Genomic DNA, 19,914 nt, shown 5'->3' on the forward strand with positions numbered 1-19,914 from the left:
AGGGCCACGTCCGTCCTGATGTCGTCCCCTGGTCCTAGCAGGTGGTTTCCCCGCCGCACACTGGCTCCCGTGGTACGAGCTGTCCCCCTTTTCTCCCAGGCAGACGGCATAAGAGGTCCGCTGGGTCACTCGGTCGGGGTCGGAGAGCCTGGGGTTGAGCCACTTTGTCCTCGGGCTTCTCGGGTCCCCCTTTTGGCGCCGGTGACCTGTGTGGAGAAATCTGATACAACTCCCTCAAGCCTACGCTCAGCTGTTTTGACCCACTTGGAGCCTCTTGTTGGGGTGTCTTGAAACAACAGCCGTCTGTGAACAGGTTTTCCAAATTAATTGTAGACCTCCTATCTGCCAGTGCAGCTTCAGAATCTTAATACTTGGACTGTGCCAACTAAATAAGAACCTCAACATCTTTAGGTAAACTAAATAACATATTTCAATAGCTCTGAATTTCTGACAAGCATCTGTGTTTATTTTTAAATGAAATCCTATTTAAAATCCAAATCTAATATGAACTGCTAATGTTTCTGGTAAAGAAACACACTAATGTTATGGATTCAAAAACAACCAAAATCACGATGCTAACAAAGTGAATGATTTCCTGGTGATACTGCTTCTACCTGTCAGTGCTTAGATACTATCACGCTGAAAAAATGAATACAGAATTCCAACAAACTGTCATCAAATGTCTTTCTATTATAAATTTAGATGAAATGTATATCCCCATAATGACCTAAACAATAAAGTCTATGGCTCTTACTTCTTTACCAGGCTAGTTACAGGATGTTGTCTAAATTAAATTCTGTCTCAATACACTACTATGTTTTAGCTTTAACTGTAATATGTTCTTTCTACATTTCAAACCTCAGTTGCTCTAATGTCTGTTAAAATATTACAAAATTGTTTCATTATCACAGGTCAACTTCTTCGGTTTCACAGTAGCCCCTTGGCCACTGCTTCTTTGTTACCTGCTATAATTCAAATCAATATTTAGAAACATCTCAACCTTCATCAAACAGTATCTTATCCCCAGATATGGAGCAGGTTAATTACATTCAATGCTCAATCCTTAAAAAATGTAAATTGTGAATTTTACAGCCATGTTGACATTTATACATTATACTTACTCACTCCCCCTTTTTACACATGAAATCATGTGTAACAAAAGCCTGTAATGGGAGGGGAACAAAAACTGTCAGGTAATTGGTTAGGAACATAACGAACATTATTATCATTATTTCCACAGTGAACACTTCAGTGAAAAGAAGTGTTCCTCTCCGTCCTTCAGGCCTAAAAGAAACAGAATCTTCAGCTTTTACATTTGCAAACCGCCAACTCATGTGAGAGGAAAATATCACATGTGCGGTTTCCCCTTTTTGTGGAATTTTTAGGAAACCTCTCGTTTCCCTTGGAGCTCCAAAATAATATGTTAGTCCAAAAACATGCTTGGTTAGTTATTGTTTTAGAATCATGCAGTTACACTGATCACATGCCGGCATTCATTCACACTCACACTGTCTGGTTGTCATGTCAAGTTTGGTCAGGTTCACCCCAGAGTCAGTCATCCACAGTGCCTTGTCAAGTTACACTGTCGGTCAGGGTCAAAGGTCAGTTGGTCTCCGTCTTTTTTGGCCATGTGTCTTGCTCTGCAGAGACTTTGACATTTCAGCATAGGCCAGTATCCTTTGTCTACAAAAATATGTCACGATTTCAACTATAATTTTCAAGATGATTCTCACTTGTCATTGGGACTTCCGCCTCCCACTTTTCCTGAAACTTGGTACAAAACTCACTTCCTTCGAGTACCACTACTAATTAAAATGTCTAATGATCTATTTCAGAAACTTGTGTACAATAACTATTATCTTGAGTCAAAACATTACTAGGATCTGTGTCGCTCTGCATTTCATAGCTCATTATAATTCTGGTCTACTTAAAAAACGATGTTAAACTCTTTAGCAGTGTGTGGAACCCTGGGTGTCCGAACATGCAACAATTACTCCGTCCTTTATCAAGGATTTAAAACCGAAGTCTGGTAATAACTATGCCACAATGGTGAAATCAACACTTTAGATTGGAATTTAATATGTGGCTTGGCACTAGCCATTAATACAAACAAAGATTTGTCCTATAGAGTGGTTCCTAAAACTATCCTTATAATGGTGATCAATATTGTAACCAATGAGATCACTACTTTATTCACACGTGAATAAAAATGTCTTAAAGAATGATTTGTTAACATGATGAAAATATTGAAGAATATGGTTATACTCTGTCAGTGTGTTTTAGGATGATTATCATCTTACTTTAATAGTTTCCTCTTTACTGCTATTTTTAATTTATCAAATGATTAATAAATCTTTCTGTCTTTATGAAGTTAATTCAAGTTATTTAAATGTGCGTTTCGTGAATAAGTGTGTTTATGTGTAACTCACTCATTCCCGTTCTCCTTTCCTCCTCCCCTGGTTTTCTCAAGCCGTGACCCCGGCCTCCTCACTTCTAATCGACCATGCCAACTCCTCTGATTCTGTCTTCTCTTCAGTCCATCAGCTGTTGAATCCATCCGCTGTAACTTTTGTAGGCAGCCATTGGCCCAGTCACATCTGCAGCCCCATCATGCCACTGTTGTTGCACTCCTCCTTTACAGTCTCTCTGCTGTTTTTATGGAGGGCGGATTCTGCTCTCATGTCCTGTCTGAGGGGCTGATGAGAGTATCTCTCTGTATGTCAGCATGCTGGTTTGGTTCTGGATGCCACAGGTGGAGATAGTTCTGGCTGCAGTCTTGATGTAGTCTTGTTGTTGTTGTTGGTTCAGCTCTGGTTCTCTGTCTGTACGATGGAGAAGGAGGAGTCTCCTGTTGGGTTAGGTCTCGTTGTCTGCTTGGAGGGTCGGGATCAAAGCCTTTCTAACTCAGAGGGGGAGTCCAGGTCCCGGTACACATTACCTATAAGAAGTCTAGCACACTGATGTTAAATAAATCCAACCCTTTCCACTCTGTCTCTTTCTAATCATACTATCTGTCTTAGTTGTTAAATGCCATCTAAACAACATAATTAATGTCTACTTATGATATTACAAAAACTAACTCCAAAATTGTTTCATCCATTGTTACATATTTACCCAACACAACTCTGAAATACTTACATGTTTCCAGCATCACATATTCCACACACTATGAAAGAACATCTCCATATCTTCTCTCATTTTAAATCCCACTGTTACTTCGAACAATAGTAAACCTGCAGAGCACACCAATCGGATCACAGTAATGAAATTTGAATCAAGTGTAGGCCTATGTCTTCTTTCTGAACATTTATTTATATTGTCTACATTTGCAAACAGTTCGAGTGTAAAATGTGTTTTGCACAATGTATTTACACTCTACAGATTCTTGAGTTTACTCATCTCCTGGTGCTGTCGTTGTAAAAAATGTTCAATCCCTTATTGTTTTGTACCAGTTTACCAAACAATACCGGCCAGCAATGTAATGATTAAACTCTAAGCTCGCATAAGTTTCAAGGGTGTGATACCCCCTTTCAGCCACTAGATGGCAGCAGCAGAAGTTTCAAGGGTGTGATACCCCCTTTCAGCCACTAGATGGCAGCAGCAGAAGTTTCCAGACAAAGGGAAACGCTCTACCTTGGTTTAATATATAACAGACCTCTGGCTTTAAGCTTTTAGCATTGGTCTGTTATTTAAACCCCAGTTTTAAACGGCGACTCGATCTGATATATCGAGTTTTCAGGTTTTGCCGTGCAGGATTCAAACCTCGCATTCACACAAACTGCACCATTTCTACGCCACTCAGGAATATTCACCTGCAGATCCGCGCCAAACTGCTCTATTTACGTCACGCAGGACTTCCGTCTACCTGTCGATCCACGTTTACGTTTTGTATATAACTTTCCTAACATAGTAAAATATGCATTGTATATTCCATTTAAACTATAAAAACACTGTGAAACGCCTACAGACAATCCTAAAGTTTTAGCGTATCCAATTACAGACAGGCGACTTTCATCGTCTGCTTACCTTATTTGCAAAGTTGCAGAGTCCTGCTGATTGTCTGAGATGTTTGAAAGCGTCTGAATTCTTCCTCCGCTTCGTTATCTCTAGACGTCGGGGTCACCATTTTGTTAGAGATTTGGAGGGATAACTGGTCCGCTTTTCAAATCTCCGCGCGTTCCTATGAAGCTGGTTATAATACAGGAAGGAATCCATATCTACAAAGTAACCGTTAACAATAATCTACTTTAATGGCAATATGACAATGCAATACAATCATTACAATACAACATGATATATTACAGTTATATTGCAATGCTTAAGGAGTAATGCCGGCTTACTCCTGCTCTAGTCCGCATACTACAGAGCTACTTTCACCCGAGGGCAGCATGTGAAGAAGAGGCCGAACGCCAGGGATCCCCCGGATATATACCAGAGTAAGAAGGAGGCGTTTGGTGTTAGGTCAGCTGGTCATCTTTTCAGGTCATCTCATTGGGAGACGCAACTCTGGCCAGCAGGAAACCAAACAGGCTCACTTTACAACAAAAGGTCTCAAGGCCTGCATACCTACACCTCCCCCACAGAGCCATAAAACCCTGTTTACTCCAACCAGCCCAGAATGTTTATAGCCATTTGTAGTCCTTACATTTATGAAAGGATAAAACAGAGAAATCAATATAAAACACAAACACAGGTATTGTTTGAACAGTATTCACTTAACTGCTACTATTGATAAGCACCAGAGAAACCCAAGAGACCTCTCTTAACCTCACAAACACTGCAGCTAGATCTAAGTTGAATGCAAATCAGGACATGCTCTCCCCTTCCCCCATCTTCCTTTGTCCTCAAAAACACATGTCAACAGGCCCCAAATGCAGCTCACAGTTTTACCCAAATTATTCTCATTTTAAGCTTATCCATAGTTTGCTAACATGAATAAATACAAATATAACTCTACAATGCGGATCACATTTAATCATTGAATACAAAGCAAGTTCCCTAAATGAGTCCTGACAGTCTTTGGTTTCTGGGATGAATGAATGACTTCAAATAATTTGTACTATGCAATTGAATCACTGCAGTTCTTTTGTTTACTTGCTGAAATCCAGGCTACCTCTTCATGCTGACTGGTCACAATGTGGCTGTCATCATATGTATAGTTCTGTTTTGTTTATGAATTTGCTTGCAATATATGCCATTAAAACATAATTGATATTCTGTCTTGTCTGGCTTTCAAAATATTTGACTCTGATGAGCTAACTGGTACTCTGCTTAGAACAAAGAAGTCTGTGCTTATTGCATCACACAATATTTGTGTCTTCTCCACTGTCAGAATGTTAATATTAATGCTAAAACACACTGCTATTAACACCATTTGGAAAACGCTTACGTTTAATTAGCACGTTATATATATTAAAACATCAACTATACTTGTAAGACACTGTTATAGGTTCTTGAATTAAGCTTAAGATTGTCATTTAGTTAAGGTACACATATTTCTCTGCCATAGGACACACTTAATATATTGATACTACTACTAGAGTTATTTATACTAATCAACTGAAAAAATATAATTATAAATCTTTAAAAATATTTTTTTTTAATTGGTAATATAAAAGTACCGGAGTTGATCAAAGTGCACCAGAGATGGCAAAAGTACACACATCCTTTACTCAAGTATAAGTACAGATACTCGTGTTTAAAAATACTCTAGTAAAAGTAGAAGTTCTGACTAAACTTCTTTACTCAAAGTAAAAGTAAAGAAGTATGGGCTTTGAAATGTACTTAATTAAAAAGTACCCATAACTACCATCTGTTTTAAAGAGAAACTGACCTCACTTTATATTAATAGAACAATAATGTCATTGTGAGCTAATGAATGTTTCCATGCTGAACAACGGCAACATGACAACGTTTCCATTGGTCCCTCTTCTTTAGAGAAGACCAGGAAATGATGGATACACGGATCGTGTTCAAATCAATAGGCACGCAATGACTCTAAATAATAATGATCACGCCACCAAACACACATTCAGACTAAAGTAACCAGCCTGTTTTGAAAATGTAAGAAGTAGAAAGTACAAGTATTTGTGTTAAAAATGTAAGAAGGATTAAGTACAGGTATTTGTGTTAAAAATGTAAGAAGTAAAAGTAAAAAGTCGTCAGAAAAACATAAGTAGTGGAGTAAAGTACTGATACCAGAAAAATGTACTTAAGTACATTGACAAAGTATTTGTACTCCACTACTTCCCACCTCTGACGTGCACTCACATGAAACCTGCCTGTGTCAGCGCGGGCCTGTGCCAGAGTGCAGGGGCAGGTAATGAGTTCCTCCAGGAAGTTGGGCAGCTTGTTCTCCAGGACGTCCCACTGCAGACACTGGCTCCTGGCCCAGGCTGCAGACTCATCTCTGAAAGCCTGCTCCAGGTGCCAGGCTAACACATGCCCACCGCTCCAGAGCCCCTCTACATCCCTGCGTATCAACAAACACCATTTTAAGAATATTTGACTTTAATTTTATATTTCAAAGGGAAATAACAGAGTTTAAGCCAGAGCTGAAATTCATTCTGTGGTGGTTAATTGGTCTAATAATCTATTTATCATACTGTCAATCAAATGTCAGGAAAAATTGCACAAAATAAATATACTAACACAATTTCAAAAGCCTGGGGTGACAATACTTAAGTTATTTAACAAGTAGAAAAAGCTTAAAATACCATTATCTTCCTAAGTTTGTTTCTTAAATGTGTCCTTGAGAAATGTTCTATGAAATATCCGCAGGGTCGTGTTGAAAAGAAAGCTTGAGAGAATTAAGTAAATCAGGACAGCCTAAAGTCAGTGGTTACAAATGTTTTAATAGCGTTGATGCCAGTTTAGTGTTTATTTATTTTTAAAAGATCATAAGGCGTTGTAAATTAATTAAAACTTGTATTATATTATTAATATATATATTAAAATAGGCAGTACTACTGTCGATCAGAAAATGTTTACTTACTGTATGTGAGATATTTCTAAGGATGAGGGATGTGTGTTATGGATACCTTGCTCCGTGCGTAGATTAACCAACAAATCCCAATATAGAAAGATTGGTGAATGTCAGAATATTTGTAAAATTTGGTAAGTGGGTTTTAAGGAGACATTTCTTTCTTAAGGGGCCATATTATGCTCATTTTCAGGTTTCATATTTGTATTTTGTGCCTCTCCTGGACATGTTTACATGCTTTAATGTTCAAAAAGACCTTTATTTTTTATCATACTGCCTGTTCTGAAGCACCTCTTTTCACCCTCTGTCTGAAACCATAGCCCAGTCTGCTCTGATTGGTTAGCTTTTCAGCTCTGTTGAGATTGGTCAACCGCTTAGAGATGTCCCACCCCCTTAGACTATCACAAACAACTTGTTGGGATGCTAGCCAATAGAAGCATTAGTGTTACATAGTGATGTGACTATGTTATGGAAGTAAACAAAAGAGTCCAATTTGCATTTCAGGCATGGGGAGATGTCTTGGAGAGAAACTGGGAACTTTTGGATTTTAGTCTTTGCATACCATTTACATGCACTAAAACCACAAGAAGCATAATAGGGACTTTTATGAATAAAGTCCAATGCTGTCCCTGTAGTTCTTTATTGTCATACTGATATTCTGTACAAACTGTGAAGTCCACTGAGACAAATGTAACATTTGTGATATTGGGCTATATAAATAAACATTGATTGATTGATTGACTGACTGATTGATTTAAGATTGTATTAAGCTTTAAAATAGGCAGTACTACTGTCGATCAGACATTTTTTACTTATGTGAGATATTTCTAAGGATGAGGGATATGTGTTATGGATACCTTGCTCCATCCGACTTAGAACTAGCAGTGATGCGAATGTTTCCCAACTTCCAGTCGGAGTAGTCCTCTGAGGGCTCGGGGACGAAGCTGAAGGCACCAGTGTTGGGCAGATTCCTTCCGAGGGAGTACAGGTAGCTCAGCTCGGCCTGCAGAGAGGATGATCCGTTCACCCCCACCTCAGTGCTCCTGCTGAACTCTCTGTAACCCCACAGCTCTATGTTGACCGTCTCTGCACCAATCAAAGAGCTGTTCCATGTCATCTTTAGCCGTCCAGACACGTTTGGTGTGCCGTAGTACTGCCACTGTGTTGCATTCACCAGGATGACTTCAAAGGCAGGGTCAGCCTTACTGGGGTGGACTAACAGTAAAAACCAGAAAAGATTTAGGGGATCACACAGGTTTGCTCTGCCAAGAGTTGTGCAGATTCAACATAAAACATGTCGGACAACGATAACACACATGAGAAAATAACTGCATTGAGAAGCTACTTTTGCTTAATAAAAAGTATTGATCAAGTGGTTGCATAAATGGTTTGTCCGTTCAGCTTTTCATAGCGGAACCACCTTTTCAGAACATTTATTTCTTTATTTGAAATGCCACCTTATAAGCTTTACCTGAAATGATACATTCAGAGGAGGTATTTCTTAAAATGTTCATTTTAAATAATGTTTCCTGATACTCACTCATGTATAATGGAATTGACATGACACAAGTCAATTCAGAAGTGGAAAAAATATATATATTCTAGAAACACACCTGACAAGAACTCTCCAGATCTGTCAAAATGTATCCCGTCAATTGAGACAGTAAATGGTATCCAACCTGTCTCGTACAATAAAGGAGAGATACAGTAGCCGTGGCCTTCATCATCAATAAATCCTTCTCGTTCAATTTCACCCTTGAACCTTCAAATGAAAAAGGCACATTTGGTTTTATTTGTTTATGGCATGTTACGTTACATACTACTCGGCCTTCAATACAATTTGTATTCTGTAAACACTCCGACATTCTAGAGTAGTAGAATAACCTTTCAAAATACCTTCATTCAACATTTAATGACAGTCAATAAATATTATGTCTTTCTCAGGATGAAATGTGCAGCTTTTATCACTCCTGAAATAAAGGATAAACTATTTTATATATTAGACTTGCATTTAAACCGCATTATCTGAAAAATCTAATTTGTTAATCCAAAGTAATTGTGATATTTTGAATCTTTTTTCATCTGCTTTTATAAACAGGGTTATCATTATTGTAATTATTGTATTTATATTATTATTATTATTGATATAAAAATAACCCATGTGTGCCACTTCTTTAATGAAAGCGACTCTGCTGATCGACAAATACGTTTTTGCAAAATAACTAATTTTTGCTTTTTTTACAACTCCAACAAATTACTTATTACACTGAAAAGATATATGATCTTAAATTATATGTTATTTTACAGTAAGCAACGTTTTTTCGATTTTCTCAGGATTACTTTTCTGAAAAATATTGGAATTCACACACAAATATCAGTAACGAATACTTAATTGGATAGTAAGTAGCCTTGCACAGAACAAAGTCTAATGAAAAACACATGGACTTTGTCAAAAAAACTCATATGATCTGTATATAGTGTACATATTTTCACTGTGAGAACCTAATCAGATGATGAGTACTAGATTAAGATCATGAATACGTCAGCCGTGGTTGTAGACACAAACCTGCAGAGAAGTCGCCCACCAGGATGAAGGGCCACGCCGAGGATCCTGAGAGCTCTACCGCCTAGCATGGCGCTGGAGTGAGGCGTCACCTGGACACACGACTGGTTGTAATCTGCACAACAATTCAGCAAAGACACACAGGTTGCATGACAGGAGCATTTCTCCAACACGTCTCCACACTGTCCCCTGCATGTTTGATCTAGTGAAAAACATACAAAACATTTTAAATAAAAACAATGGTGAAGAAAGTATTCAGATTAGTTATTAAGGAAACAATGCCACTGTGTAAAAAGGCTAAATAAGTCCTGCTATACATTTACAAAAGAAAAGTACATATGTATCCCATTTGAGTATACATGATATTGTTGAATTATAATTATGGATGTTATTAATGTGTTCATCACAATGTTGCAGCTGGTGGGGCTACATTTTTAAATAGTACACACACACATATTTATTTATGAATGTATGTATGTTAATGGAGTGAATTGAAAATACGTCTGAATATTAAAGGACATTTTGTATACGAAATAGAACATCGAAATATTCAGGTTGTTGCATCTAGTGAAAATGCACAATGCAAATAAGTTATAAAACGCCCATTTAATTTAATCTATTCAAAGGGAAAAATAATAAGGGGCGATTTTATATTTGAACAGCAGGTCAGCAGCTAGCTCATGTTTATAAATACTTTGAAAAGTTACTTACCAGCTGTTTTAGATGAGAAAAGGAGAAAGATTCCACAGAGAACAATGTTCTCTTTTAAATGCCCTCTCGTGTGCATGGTAAAGAACAACATAACACTGCGCGAACACATGGAACACACACATCTGCCCTACACCACGCTTTGTGGGAAACTACCATTGAGTTGTATCTGAGTGTCAAAGGTCATTTAAATAGCAAACAGACTTTCCAATGACAGTTATGAAGTTATAAATGAACAGACGTTGGACAGTAAAATAAAGGTCTTACACAAACACTATTTACAGTGTATGCTTTACAAAACGCACACTGTCTTGTTTATGCAGTTGTTTTCTAAGACATGTTTGCTAGTATTGTAAATGTTGTTAAAATCCTGGGATAATTCACGTGTAAATTCTCGCGAGACCTTACGGGATTTTAGCATTTCGCGCATGTGCAGTTCATGACACTCCACATCTCCCAGTAAAGAATGAATGATATGGAGGAGGGGGATTGTCAAATTGAATCAAAAACAATTTCTTGTTATGATTAATCCCTTCTGGATAATTTTCGCAACGTTTGACGTGACAAGCAGCACAGTGGAGGAATAGTATGAGATGGGAATGAGGTATTTCTTATTCAACTAGCAAGCTAGCTGACGTTAGCTATAGGCTCACATAGCCAGCAGCATCAGTACTGTAGTTCATAATAGGCTAACAAAACACAGAAAAATGTACTTTCTCTACACAATTATCGCGTCTTTAGCCGTTTTCTTCATTTTGAAATGGTTGAAAAAGAGGAGATATTGCACTGACCTAAGAAGACTTGATGGCAAAACAATTCTCATTACAGGTAAATTGACATGTCTTGTTCATTGCAACGCATCCCTTAGTTATTTCGTGTAGTAATAGAATGTACTGTATGTGTAGCTCAGTGTGGATTCAATTGCTAATGATTATACCAAACATCCCTGCCTGTTGTTGCCTAATATAATCATAACAACCTGCTTATTTAGTTAATGTTACTGCTTCCATTGTATTCCACACATTCATTTTATATTTGTGTCTATTCAAGGTGGGAATTCTGGCATTGGCAAGGAGACAGCCATTGCATTGGCCATGAGAGGTGCTCGGGTCATCATCGCTTGCAGAGACCCGGACAAGGCTGAGAAGGCTGTGAGGGAGATCAAGTTGAAGAGTCACAGCCTTAACGTCCTCCACATGGAGCTGGACCTGGCCAACCTGAGCTCTGTGAGGGAGTTCTGTAAGAGCTTCCTGCAGAGAGAGAAGAAGCTTGACATCCTGGTCAATAATGCAGGTCAGGCAGTCCACCACAATTCTTAATACAGGACTGATGCCACCAAAGAAAGAGGCACAAATGTTATTCTTTAAAGTGATGACTTAGAAGTTTGTTTGGTCGCATGTTAGAGTTGACCTGCTAATATTACAGTAAAGATTTGTTGGCTTTTTTCTTGTCGTGTGTCCAGGCATTAAGGTTGCTGTCGTGTACAGATTGTGCAGCAACAGGAGCTAAAAGCCATTGTTGTGACTTCTTTCTTCACTCTCTGTGGCGCTTCCTCAGGCATGCCCGGTGTCCTCGAGTGGACAGACAACAACTTCAGCATGTGTTTTGGCGTCAACCACTTGGGTCACTTCCTGCTAACCAACCTGCTTCTGCCTCGCCTGAAGGAATGTGCCCCCAGCCGGGTGATCACCCTCACATGCTCCAGCTACAAATACCAGAAACTGGACTTCCAGGACCTCAACTACAACCAGCTGCCCTTCTTCACCTACTGCCGCAGCAAGCTGGCTAACATCTACTTCAGTCAGGAAGTGGCCCGCGTCACTGAAGGGAAAGGAGTGACCTCCTATGCTGTGCACCCCGGTAAGAGGGCCTGTTTTGATGCTGCTCTTGTCCTGCACTGGTGTCCAACTGGGTGTTTATTGCATATTCTGTCCACCTGCTTACAGAACAATACAGGTTACTGTCAACGGAAGTTTAATGTAGCACAATGTGATGCTAAATTCATAGATTTTTTTTTCCTGACATATTATAGAGAAACAAATGATCAATTGTAGTGAAGTTACAGCTTTTTATCTTTTATTAAAATTGAGTATTTTTTTTACTTTCAGTTTAAAAAAGACAATTGATATATCCATGTATTATATTATACATTTATTTACAATCCACATATTTTTACATTTAGGGGTGGGCTATAAAGCAAAAAAAAAAACTATTAAAACTGTGTATTAAACATGACTGGACAGTTTACATTAAAATAGCTCTTATTGTTCATATTAGTGTTTGTATCACACCATCTGGTTACAATGGTTGAAAATCAATGAGCAGGGCTTCTTCATGACAGTATTGTACACAGGAAATGAATGAACCAAAACAGACTTTGCTATATTATTTTATTGATTAAACATTCTCAATTGACTTTATCACAACCCTATCACAAGATATACTTAAAACCTGATTTATAATTACTCATTACTAAGATTATAATCATATTGCCAGCCCAAAGACAGTCTGTGTATTCCTGATGCTTAACATTTCTCCTCACACCTGTGTTGCTCCAGGTTTCGTCCAAAGTGGCTGGACGTGCCACTACTCCATCCTGTTCCGGATGCTGGTGCAGGTGATCATGTGGATGTTTTTCGTGCCATGTGAGATCGGAGCTCAGACTGTCATCTACTGTGCTGTGTCAGATGAAGCAGCCAAACACAGCGGGGGTTACTTCATCGACTGCAGACCAGCTACTCTGCGTCCTTTCGCAAGAGACGCTGCTGTGGCAAAGAAACTGTGGGAGGCCAGTGAGAGACTGGTGAACCTGGCCTGATGGGAAGCTGGGGGACTGATTCTGAGAGATATTTATGTTCACATACTTATTTTTATTAATTTTTTCCATTGATATGTTTGCTATGTTTTTCCATTGATATGTTTGTGTGCAATGTATTCAGGGAGGTTTGTGAGTTATTTCATAAACAAACGGTTCACCCTGGTCATTGACATGTTTGTATAAGGCCGAACAAATCTTGTTCTTTTGTGTGCTTGTGAATTTCAAAAGGAACTGTTTTGCCATTGTCCATAGTTAATCGCGATTAATCGCACATTTTTTATCTGTTCTAAATGTACGTTAGAGGAATATTTTTCAAGTTTTTAATACTCTTATCAACATATGAGTGGACAAATATGCTTTATGCTAATGTTTATTATCATTTGAACAATGACAAATATTCTCATGAATATTAAACACAACAACCTCTGAACATTACAAATATTCGCCTCAATTCAACCTGGAACCTCTCTCATACAATACTGTGTGTGTGTGTGTGTGTGTGTGTGTGTGTGTGTGTGTGTGTGTGTGTGTGTGTGAGTGAGTGAGTGAGTGAGTGAGTGAGTGAGTGAGTGAGTGAGTGAGTGAGAGAGAGAGAGTGTGAGAGATCGTTGGAGCTATGTGCAACTCAAGGCATATGCTCGAACGGGAGCTGCCTGGACGCTGCGATCATGTTGCACTATCCGAGCTGAGTGTGCTGACTTTTCGTACTGTCTGGCTCCTGCATAAAGTCAAGTGCTCGGCGCAGTTGTCGGCGAAATGTCGCTCCTCTGTTTTCATTGAAACAGCTCCTTATATCCAGTACTCGAGTTGAGGGGGGGATGGCATCCCCCCTGAAATAAAAACGGTCAAAATCATCCCCCTTCTAAAACTGCCATTCCCCCTTTCCATCCCTTATGTAATTTTATCAATGAACGTGGCACTGGTATTACTGCTATTTCAACATTAATTTTGCGCATTTTGAGTAAAATACTGTGGGTGAGGGAGCACGCACACATGCAATGACATTTTTACCAAGTCACTGACGCTATACTATGCGAGTGCCCTAGAGGGCGCCAGAGCGCCGTGATGCGCTTGTTTGATCGATGCCAGAAGCGCAGGTAACGGTCATCACAATGGCCAAGCAACCAGGAGGACAACGCGATCTGAGGGACTTCATATTTAAAAATACTAAAAATAACATTTCAGTTAAGTCAAGAGTCAGTAATCTTAGTCATTACTCACTATTTAGTCACCAAAGGTGGAATCAATGGACATAAGCAGCAATAACAACTTAGTTTGGAGTTTAGCTACGTTTTTCTCTCGTGTTAGCTAGCTGGTAAGACTCAAAACTGTTGATGAAATGATCCCACCAGCACCAGAAGAGCTGAAACCCCTCCTTCAAGCAGTGAACACTCTGGTCATCTCCACAGCTGAGTGTGAACGTGGGTTTAGTCAGATGAACATTTTAACCACAACTAGAAGCTCCATAGAGGTAAAAAGCATGTCAGCCTTGCTTTTCATCAAGTGTGTTGGCCCTCCACTGAACAAGTTCAGACCAGAGGTATACGTCAAGACTTGGCTTCAAAGCCATTGCTTAGCTAACAATCCGAAAGCAAGAGCCAGAAAATTGAGACCAAAAAACATGATTATGAAAATCTTTGGAAACTTCTATGAGATGGGGGAGAGTGGAGTAGGCAGCCATTGACAACATTGGTCCTATTTTGTATTATCTGTATAATCTTTTAATATATTTTCATATTTTGTAAACAATTTCAATTTGCACTTAATGCCCTGTTAAAAAAAAGTAACATTGGGAATGTTAACATAACATATTTGTATTTGAAATGCAATAAAATGATGACGGATCAATTTTTTTCTAATTTTTTTCCTCACATTTTTCATGAAGAATTTACATAATGATTTAATTAATTACGATACAAATGTAACCCTTTAGATACCAGTTTTGATCGTATACCAGTAACTGCTTTTTTGAAAAAATACACTATAATTCAATATTCTAAAATCAATTTTGACTTTATTATTAGTATAATCAGTTGATCCATCTGAATAATAAATGAGGGACTGTTAACCTACAAGATTTGTACCATATACTTCCATTATAACCACATTTTTGTATTCCCTCCCCCCCTTTAAATTAAAGTGAAAAAAAGATTTTGCACTAATTGTCCTCTGCATTTGACCCTAAATGTTAGTGGTGCCATGGCAGCCCGGGGACCGACTCTAATTCTGAGGTGCCTTGGTCAAGAGCAATGAAAGGAGTATCTGAACATCCATAACATGCATGTTGTTTTAGGAGTATAATAATTATCTTTATGCTGGTTGGTCTCCCACCCTCGGCGGGTTATCAGCACAAATTATGTCCCCATGTGATAAAATCCACCATCCCCCCTGATTTTTTTTTACAACTTGAGTACTGCTTAAATCCGTTAGCGCAGCTAACTAGCATTGATTGATTGATTGAAAAGTGTATTAACAGCTTGTATATTGGGTACAGTACAGTACAGCTCAAAACATACAATTGTTAAGGGGATGCAGACCAGAGAAAGACTTTCGTCTTGTTTACATCAGGGTCCCCCATTTCCAATTCATCATGTCATTTAAGACATATAAGACATATTTGACATACAGATGGCTTATTTACAATTTACATACAGGTGTTTTTTTTTTTACATACAGATTGCTTGTTTACAATTTTCATTTTAGATTTCGTTCTAATACATCCTAACCGGACATTTAAGACATACCAAGTCTACAGATATACAGTTAGTAACAGAGTCTAAAATGCGAGTATATACATAGATGGGGGGGGGGGGGAAGCTGTCCATTGAACGACAGGTTGAGATTTGTACCATTACCGGGGCCAGTTTTGCAATGCTCTCCCCCGAAGGTGCTCTTTAAGAGAGGGTTTGAAGGTAAGTATAGTTTTACTTTCCTTTACAGTTGTGGGAAGAGCGTTCCACCTTGATGTGGCATAATTGCGAAACGTGTATTCCCCCTTTTTTGTGCCAAATCTGGGTTTCACATGATTTGTGGAGCTCCCTCTGGTGTTATGATCATGGTATTCCTTGACCTTTGGGAAGAATTTTGACATGTACATGGGTACCATAGAGGTGTAGTGGATCTTGTAGACCAGGCCCATTGCAAGTAGCTGTACTCTGTCGTCTAGCACCAGATGCTAACAACAACAATACACGTAAAGGTCTCTCCCGGTGTCAGTACCAGATATGTTCGGGCTACCAGATATGTTCGGGTGTATTTCCGTCGCATCCGTCATATTCGTCATATTTTACGGCAACTCAAGAGGGCCATCACGGTCAAATTCCGAACATTTAAACATAGCCGACACTTCATTCTTTAGTTTGTCCGTTATTATACGTAGAAGATTATACTTTTTCTCCGTCATGTTGTTTCCTTAGCAACAACTTCAAACAGGCATAGCCTACACTTCATTCTTTACTTTGTCCGTTATTATATGTAGAAGATATTAATTAGTTCTCCGTCATGTTGTTTCCATAGCAACAACTTCAAACAATAACAACTAACCGCTAGCCGCAAAGCTAGCATCACAGCCACTGCTCCGTTTTCGGAGACTTTGCACACGTTTTTCACAAACATGTTCACACGCTAGGAGTACTTCCAATAGCTTCGTCTTGATCTGTAGATGTGATTTGATGTGTCGTGTGTCCCCCAACTCCTCTCCAAAGTTCAGATATTTAATAAAATACTCAGGGGAGTTTCCTGAATGTTCATGCCCAAAGCCAAGCACTAGGCCCTGGGTAAATTAAGAGGCTGATCTCGGGCACTTTTGTCCACTTTCCCTGGTGGCCGAAACTCAAGCCAGACATCCATGGAATCGTCTCAGAGAGTAGATGATCAGTGGGGCCTTGTTTTTACTGAATGATGTGTTTTTTTATGGGGAATTCAAATATGAGCTTATTTTTAGGATTTTCGGAGACTTTGCACACGTTTTCACAAACATTTTGCCAATGGCCAGTCAGGGCCTGCCGGTGAGCGTGGAAGTGTGGTCCGCAGCAAGCGGGCGGCAGGAGCGGGGCTGTCAGCATCAGCTTGTAGATGGTATTTTAAACTCGATGCGCTCTGAATCTACGGGGTGGCCGAGGTCAAAAAATGCACATGCGTTAATCGCGTTAAAATAATTAGTGGCGTTAATTTTTTTTGTTGCGTTAACTTGCGTTGCGTTTGTGGTTTTACAAAAAATTCTCAGGCATTTCACGTGAAAAATCACTGCATTATCTGTTAATTTAACCAACACCACCATCTGCTGGTAGGAGAATTCATTGTCAGTTTTCAGTTATCAAACTGAAACCTGATTTACCGCCATTTCTGAACGGAGCCGAGACGCCATTACAGGGTGGAGAATCTTCACTTTGAACACAAACTAGAAGGATACTAATCTGTTATTCAAAAGGGACACTGATTTGGCGAGTCTTGCTGTTAAGGGACCATTCAAATATCTGAGAAAATGGCTGAGAAAACCGCTCTTTTTGAAAGTTTCCTGAGCTGCCATGTGTGTTCAGAGACTTTCAGAGATCCTGTGTCTCTGAGCTGCAACCACAGCTTCTGTTCGAGCTGCCTGCAGAGATTCTGGGAACAAAGTAAGAACAAAAACTGTCCCATTTGTAAGAGAAAGTCCACAACAGACGAACCGGCAGTGAATTTAACTCTGAAGGAGCTGGCTGACTCCTTTGATGAGAGGCAGACAAACGGTTCACCTGAGACAGAAAAAGGAAAGGAGGAAGAGGAGGTGGTGTGTAGTAAACATCCAGAAGTCCCTTATTGGTTCTGTAAGGATGAAGATAGAGCTGTGTGTCCTGTCTGTGAGTTTTCTCTCCACCACAGTCACAAGGTGGTTCCTGTAGAACAAGCAGTCAGTGAGCTGAAGGACCTGCTGAAAGCTGACTTAGAGTCTCTGCAGGACAAGAGGGACAAATACAAACGAGTGGAGAAAACTTACAATGAAGTGACTCAAGTGTCCAAGAAGCAGCTGCTGTCCACAGAGAGGCAGATCAGAGCAGAGTTCAACAAGCTCCATCAGTTCCTGAAAGAGGAAGAGGAGTCCAGACTGGCAGCTCTGAGGGAGGAAGAGGAGCAGAAGGGGAAGACTATCAGCAGAGAGATGAAGAGCATTCAGGAGCACATTTCCTCTCTGTCACACAGTATCTCTGCTGTTGAAGAAGAGCTGCAGAAACACAACGGGCCCTTCCTCAGCAGTTATAAAGCCACTCAGAGCAGAGTCCAGAGCTCACTGTCAGACCCACAGCTGCTCTCAGGAGCACTGACAGATGTGGCCAAACACCTGGGCAACCTGTCCTTCAGAGTCTGGGAGAAGATGAAGGACCAGGTCCACTTCAATACTGTCATTCTGGACCCAAACACTGCAAGCCCCTGGCTCTATCTGTCTGACGATCTGACCAGTGTGAGACGTGGAGACACATCTCAGCAGCTTCCTGATAATCCAGAGAGATTCACTAAGTATGCTGATGTTCAGGGCTCTGAGGGCTTCAGCTCAGGGAGACACAGCTGGGAGGTGGAGGTGGGAGATCATCCTGTCTGGAATATAGGTTTGACTAAAGAGTCAGCTGACAGGAAGGGAAATACATTTGTCTCACCAGAATATGGAATCTGGTGTTTATCACTTCGCAGTGGAAAATACTCTAATGGTGATGGTGAGACTGTCAGAGTGGAGAAGAATCTCCAGAGGATCAGAGTCCAGCTGGACTATGACAGGGGGGAGGTGTCCTTCTACGACCCTGAAGACATGACTCCCATCTGCACTCACAGAGACACTTTCACTGAGGAACTCTTCCCATGGTTCAGTATTGGAAAAGCTGGTGATGCTAAAACTGCTGATGTCAAAATCTGTCCAACTGAGAATCCCCTGAGATGCTCAGGTAGTGTGGTGAGGTCTAAGTGATTTATCATTTTGTTTAAGTGGTGTTTTTTGTCAGTTAAAAATAATTCTAGTTAGTTGTTTAAAGATGTCAATCCTGCAGTTTGAAAGTTGAATAACATTCAGAGATCCGGGTTACAGAAATAAATAAGCCCTTTTCTCTTTCAGAGGATAACATTAACTTCTTTTATACAATTAAATAGCAAATTCAGAATGACACACTAAAGCATAAAGTTAGAATTAAGAAAATGGTGTTTGTAATGTAAATATGTTGAAAAACGGGTTCATTGAAAGCAATCACTTTGTGTCACTTGTTTCCATTAATATTTCTAGAGATGAGAAATAACCATAATTACGTACTAACTGTACGTTTGATCTTTATGTGTAAATCATTTAAACACAGAAAGCCTTTTCTTTTTATTGTTGTACTTTCACAATAACTTCTTATTTTTGAATTTCCCAATTATTGAATAGCTCTCTCTAAACGGTATTATCCCAGAGACTACTGTATATGATCCTGATACATTAACATCAGTGTTTGACACATGTTGTGTTTAGTGCAGCTGTGTATTATTCACCCGTCATCTGTTTATCATGTGTGACTGTTGACCGTCAGACATTTCATATATTATTTCATTTTTGTAATAACTTTTGTTAATGTTTATATTTTTCTTCAAGGTTAGATCAGAGGATCACAAAATTGCAAGAAAACAAACAAAATGTTCTTTTAGAAATAGTTTAGATTAGTTTAGCAAAAACCAATAAAGTGAATCATAAGTTAATAAATGTTGATATTGTTTGTTGTTGATAAGTATCAGAAAATATATAAATAATAAAAACCTCAAATTTGGGCAAATGTTTGGATTATTTTCTTGATAAATGATTGTAACGATGAACAGTTGTTTAAATTGGTATGGATATGGATTGATATA

General features: G+C 39.2%; 3 protein-coding genes across 3 annotated transcripts in view; 2 read left to right on the forward strand and 1 right to left on the reverse strand.

Annotated features, from left to right (window-relative positions):
- Positions 1 to 10,610, reverse strand: part of susd2 (sushi domain containing 2) — a 39,246-nt gene extending 28,636 nt beyond the window's left edge. The window contains 5 exon segments of the mRNA XM_034225186.1: positions 6,271 to 6,472; positions 7,840 to 8,197; positions 8,596 to 8,744; positions 9,549 to 9,747; positions 10,257 to 10,610. Of these exon segments, the coding sequence (XP_034081077.1) occupies positions 6,271 to 6,472; positions 7,840 to 8,197; positions 8,596 to 8,744; positions 9,549 to 9,747; positions 10,257 to 10,365 (1,017 nt within the window). The 5' untranslated portion in view covers positions 10,366 to 10,610.
- A 77-nt stretch (positions 10,611 to 10,687) lies between these two features.
- Positions 10,688 to 13,429, forward strand: si:dkey-174n20.1 (uncharacterized protein LOC796174 homolog). The gene is made up of 4 exons (XM_034225299.1): positions 10,688 to 11,081; positions 11,304 to 11,546; positions 11,811 to 12,113; positions 12,812 to 13,429. The coding sequence occupies exons 1-4, from the start codon at positions 10,961 to 10,963 to the stop codon at positions 13,069 to 13,071; spliced, it is 927 nt and encodes a 308-aa protein (XP_034081190.1). The 5' UTR covers positions 10,688 to 10,960; the 3' UTR covers positions 13,072 to 13,429.
- Positions 13,430 to 17,078: 3,649 nt separating this feature from the next.
- On the forward strand, positions 17,079 to 19,833 carry LOC117552083 (nuclear factor 7, brain-like). The gene has a single exon (XM_034225315.1). The coding sequence runs from the start codon at positions 17,555 to 17,557 to the stop codon at positions 19,004 to 19,006; it is 1,452 nt and encodes a 483-aa protein (XP_034081206.1). The 5' UTR covers positions 17,079 to 17,554; the 3' UTR covers positions 19,007 to 19,833.
- The last annotated feature ends 81 nt before the right edge of the window (positions 19,834 to 19,914 follow it).

This window comes from Gymnodraco acuticeps, unplaced genomic scaffold (assembly GCF_902827175.1).
Source record: "Gymnodraco acuticeps unplaced genomic scaffold, fGymAcu1.1, whole genome shotgun sequence".
NCBI classification, from domain to species: domain Eukaryota; kingdom Metazoa; phylum Chordata; class Actinopteri; order Perciformes; family Bathydraconidae; genus Gymnodraco; species Gymnodraco acuticeps.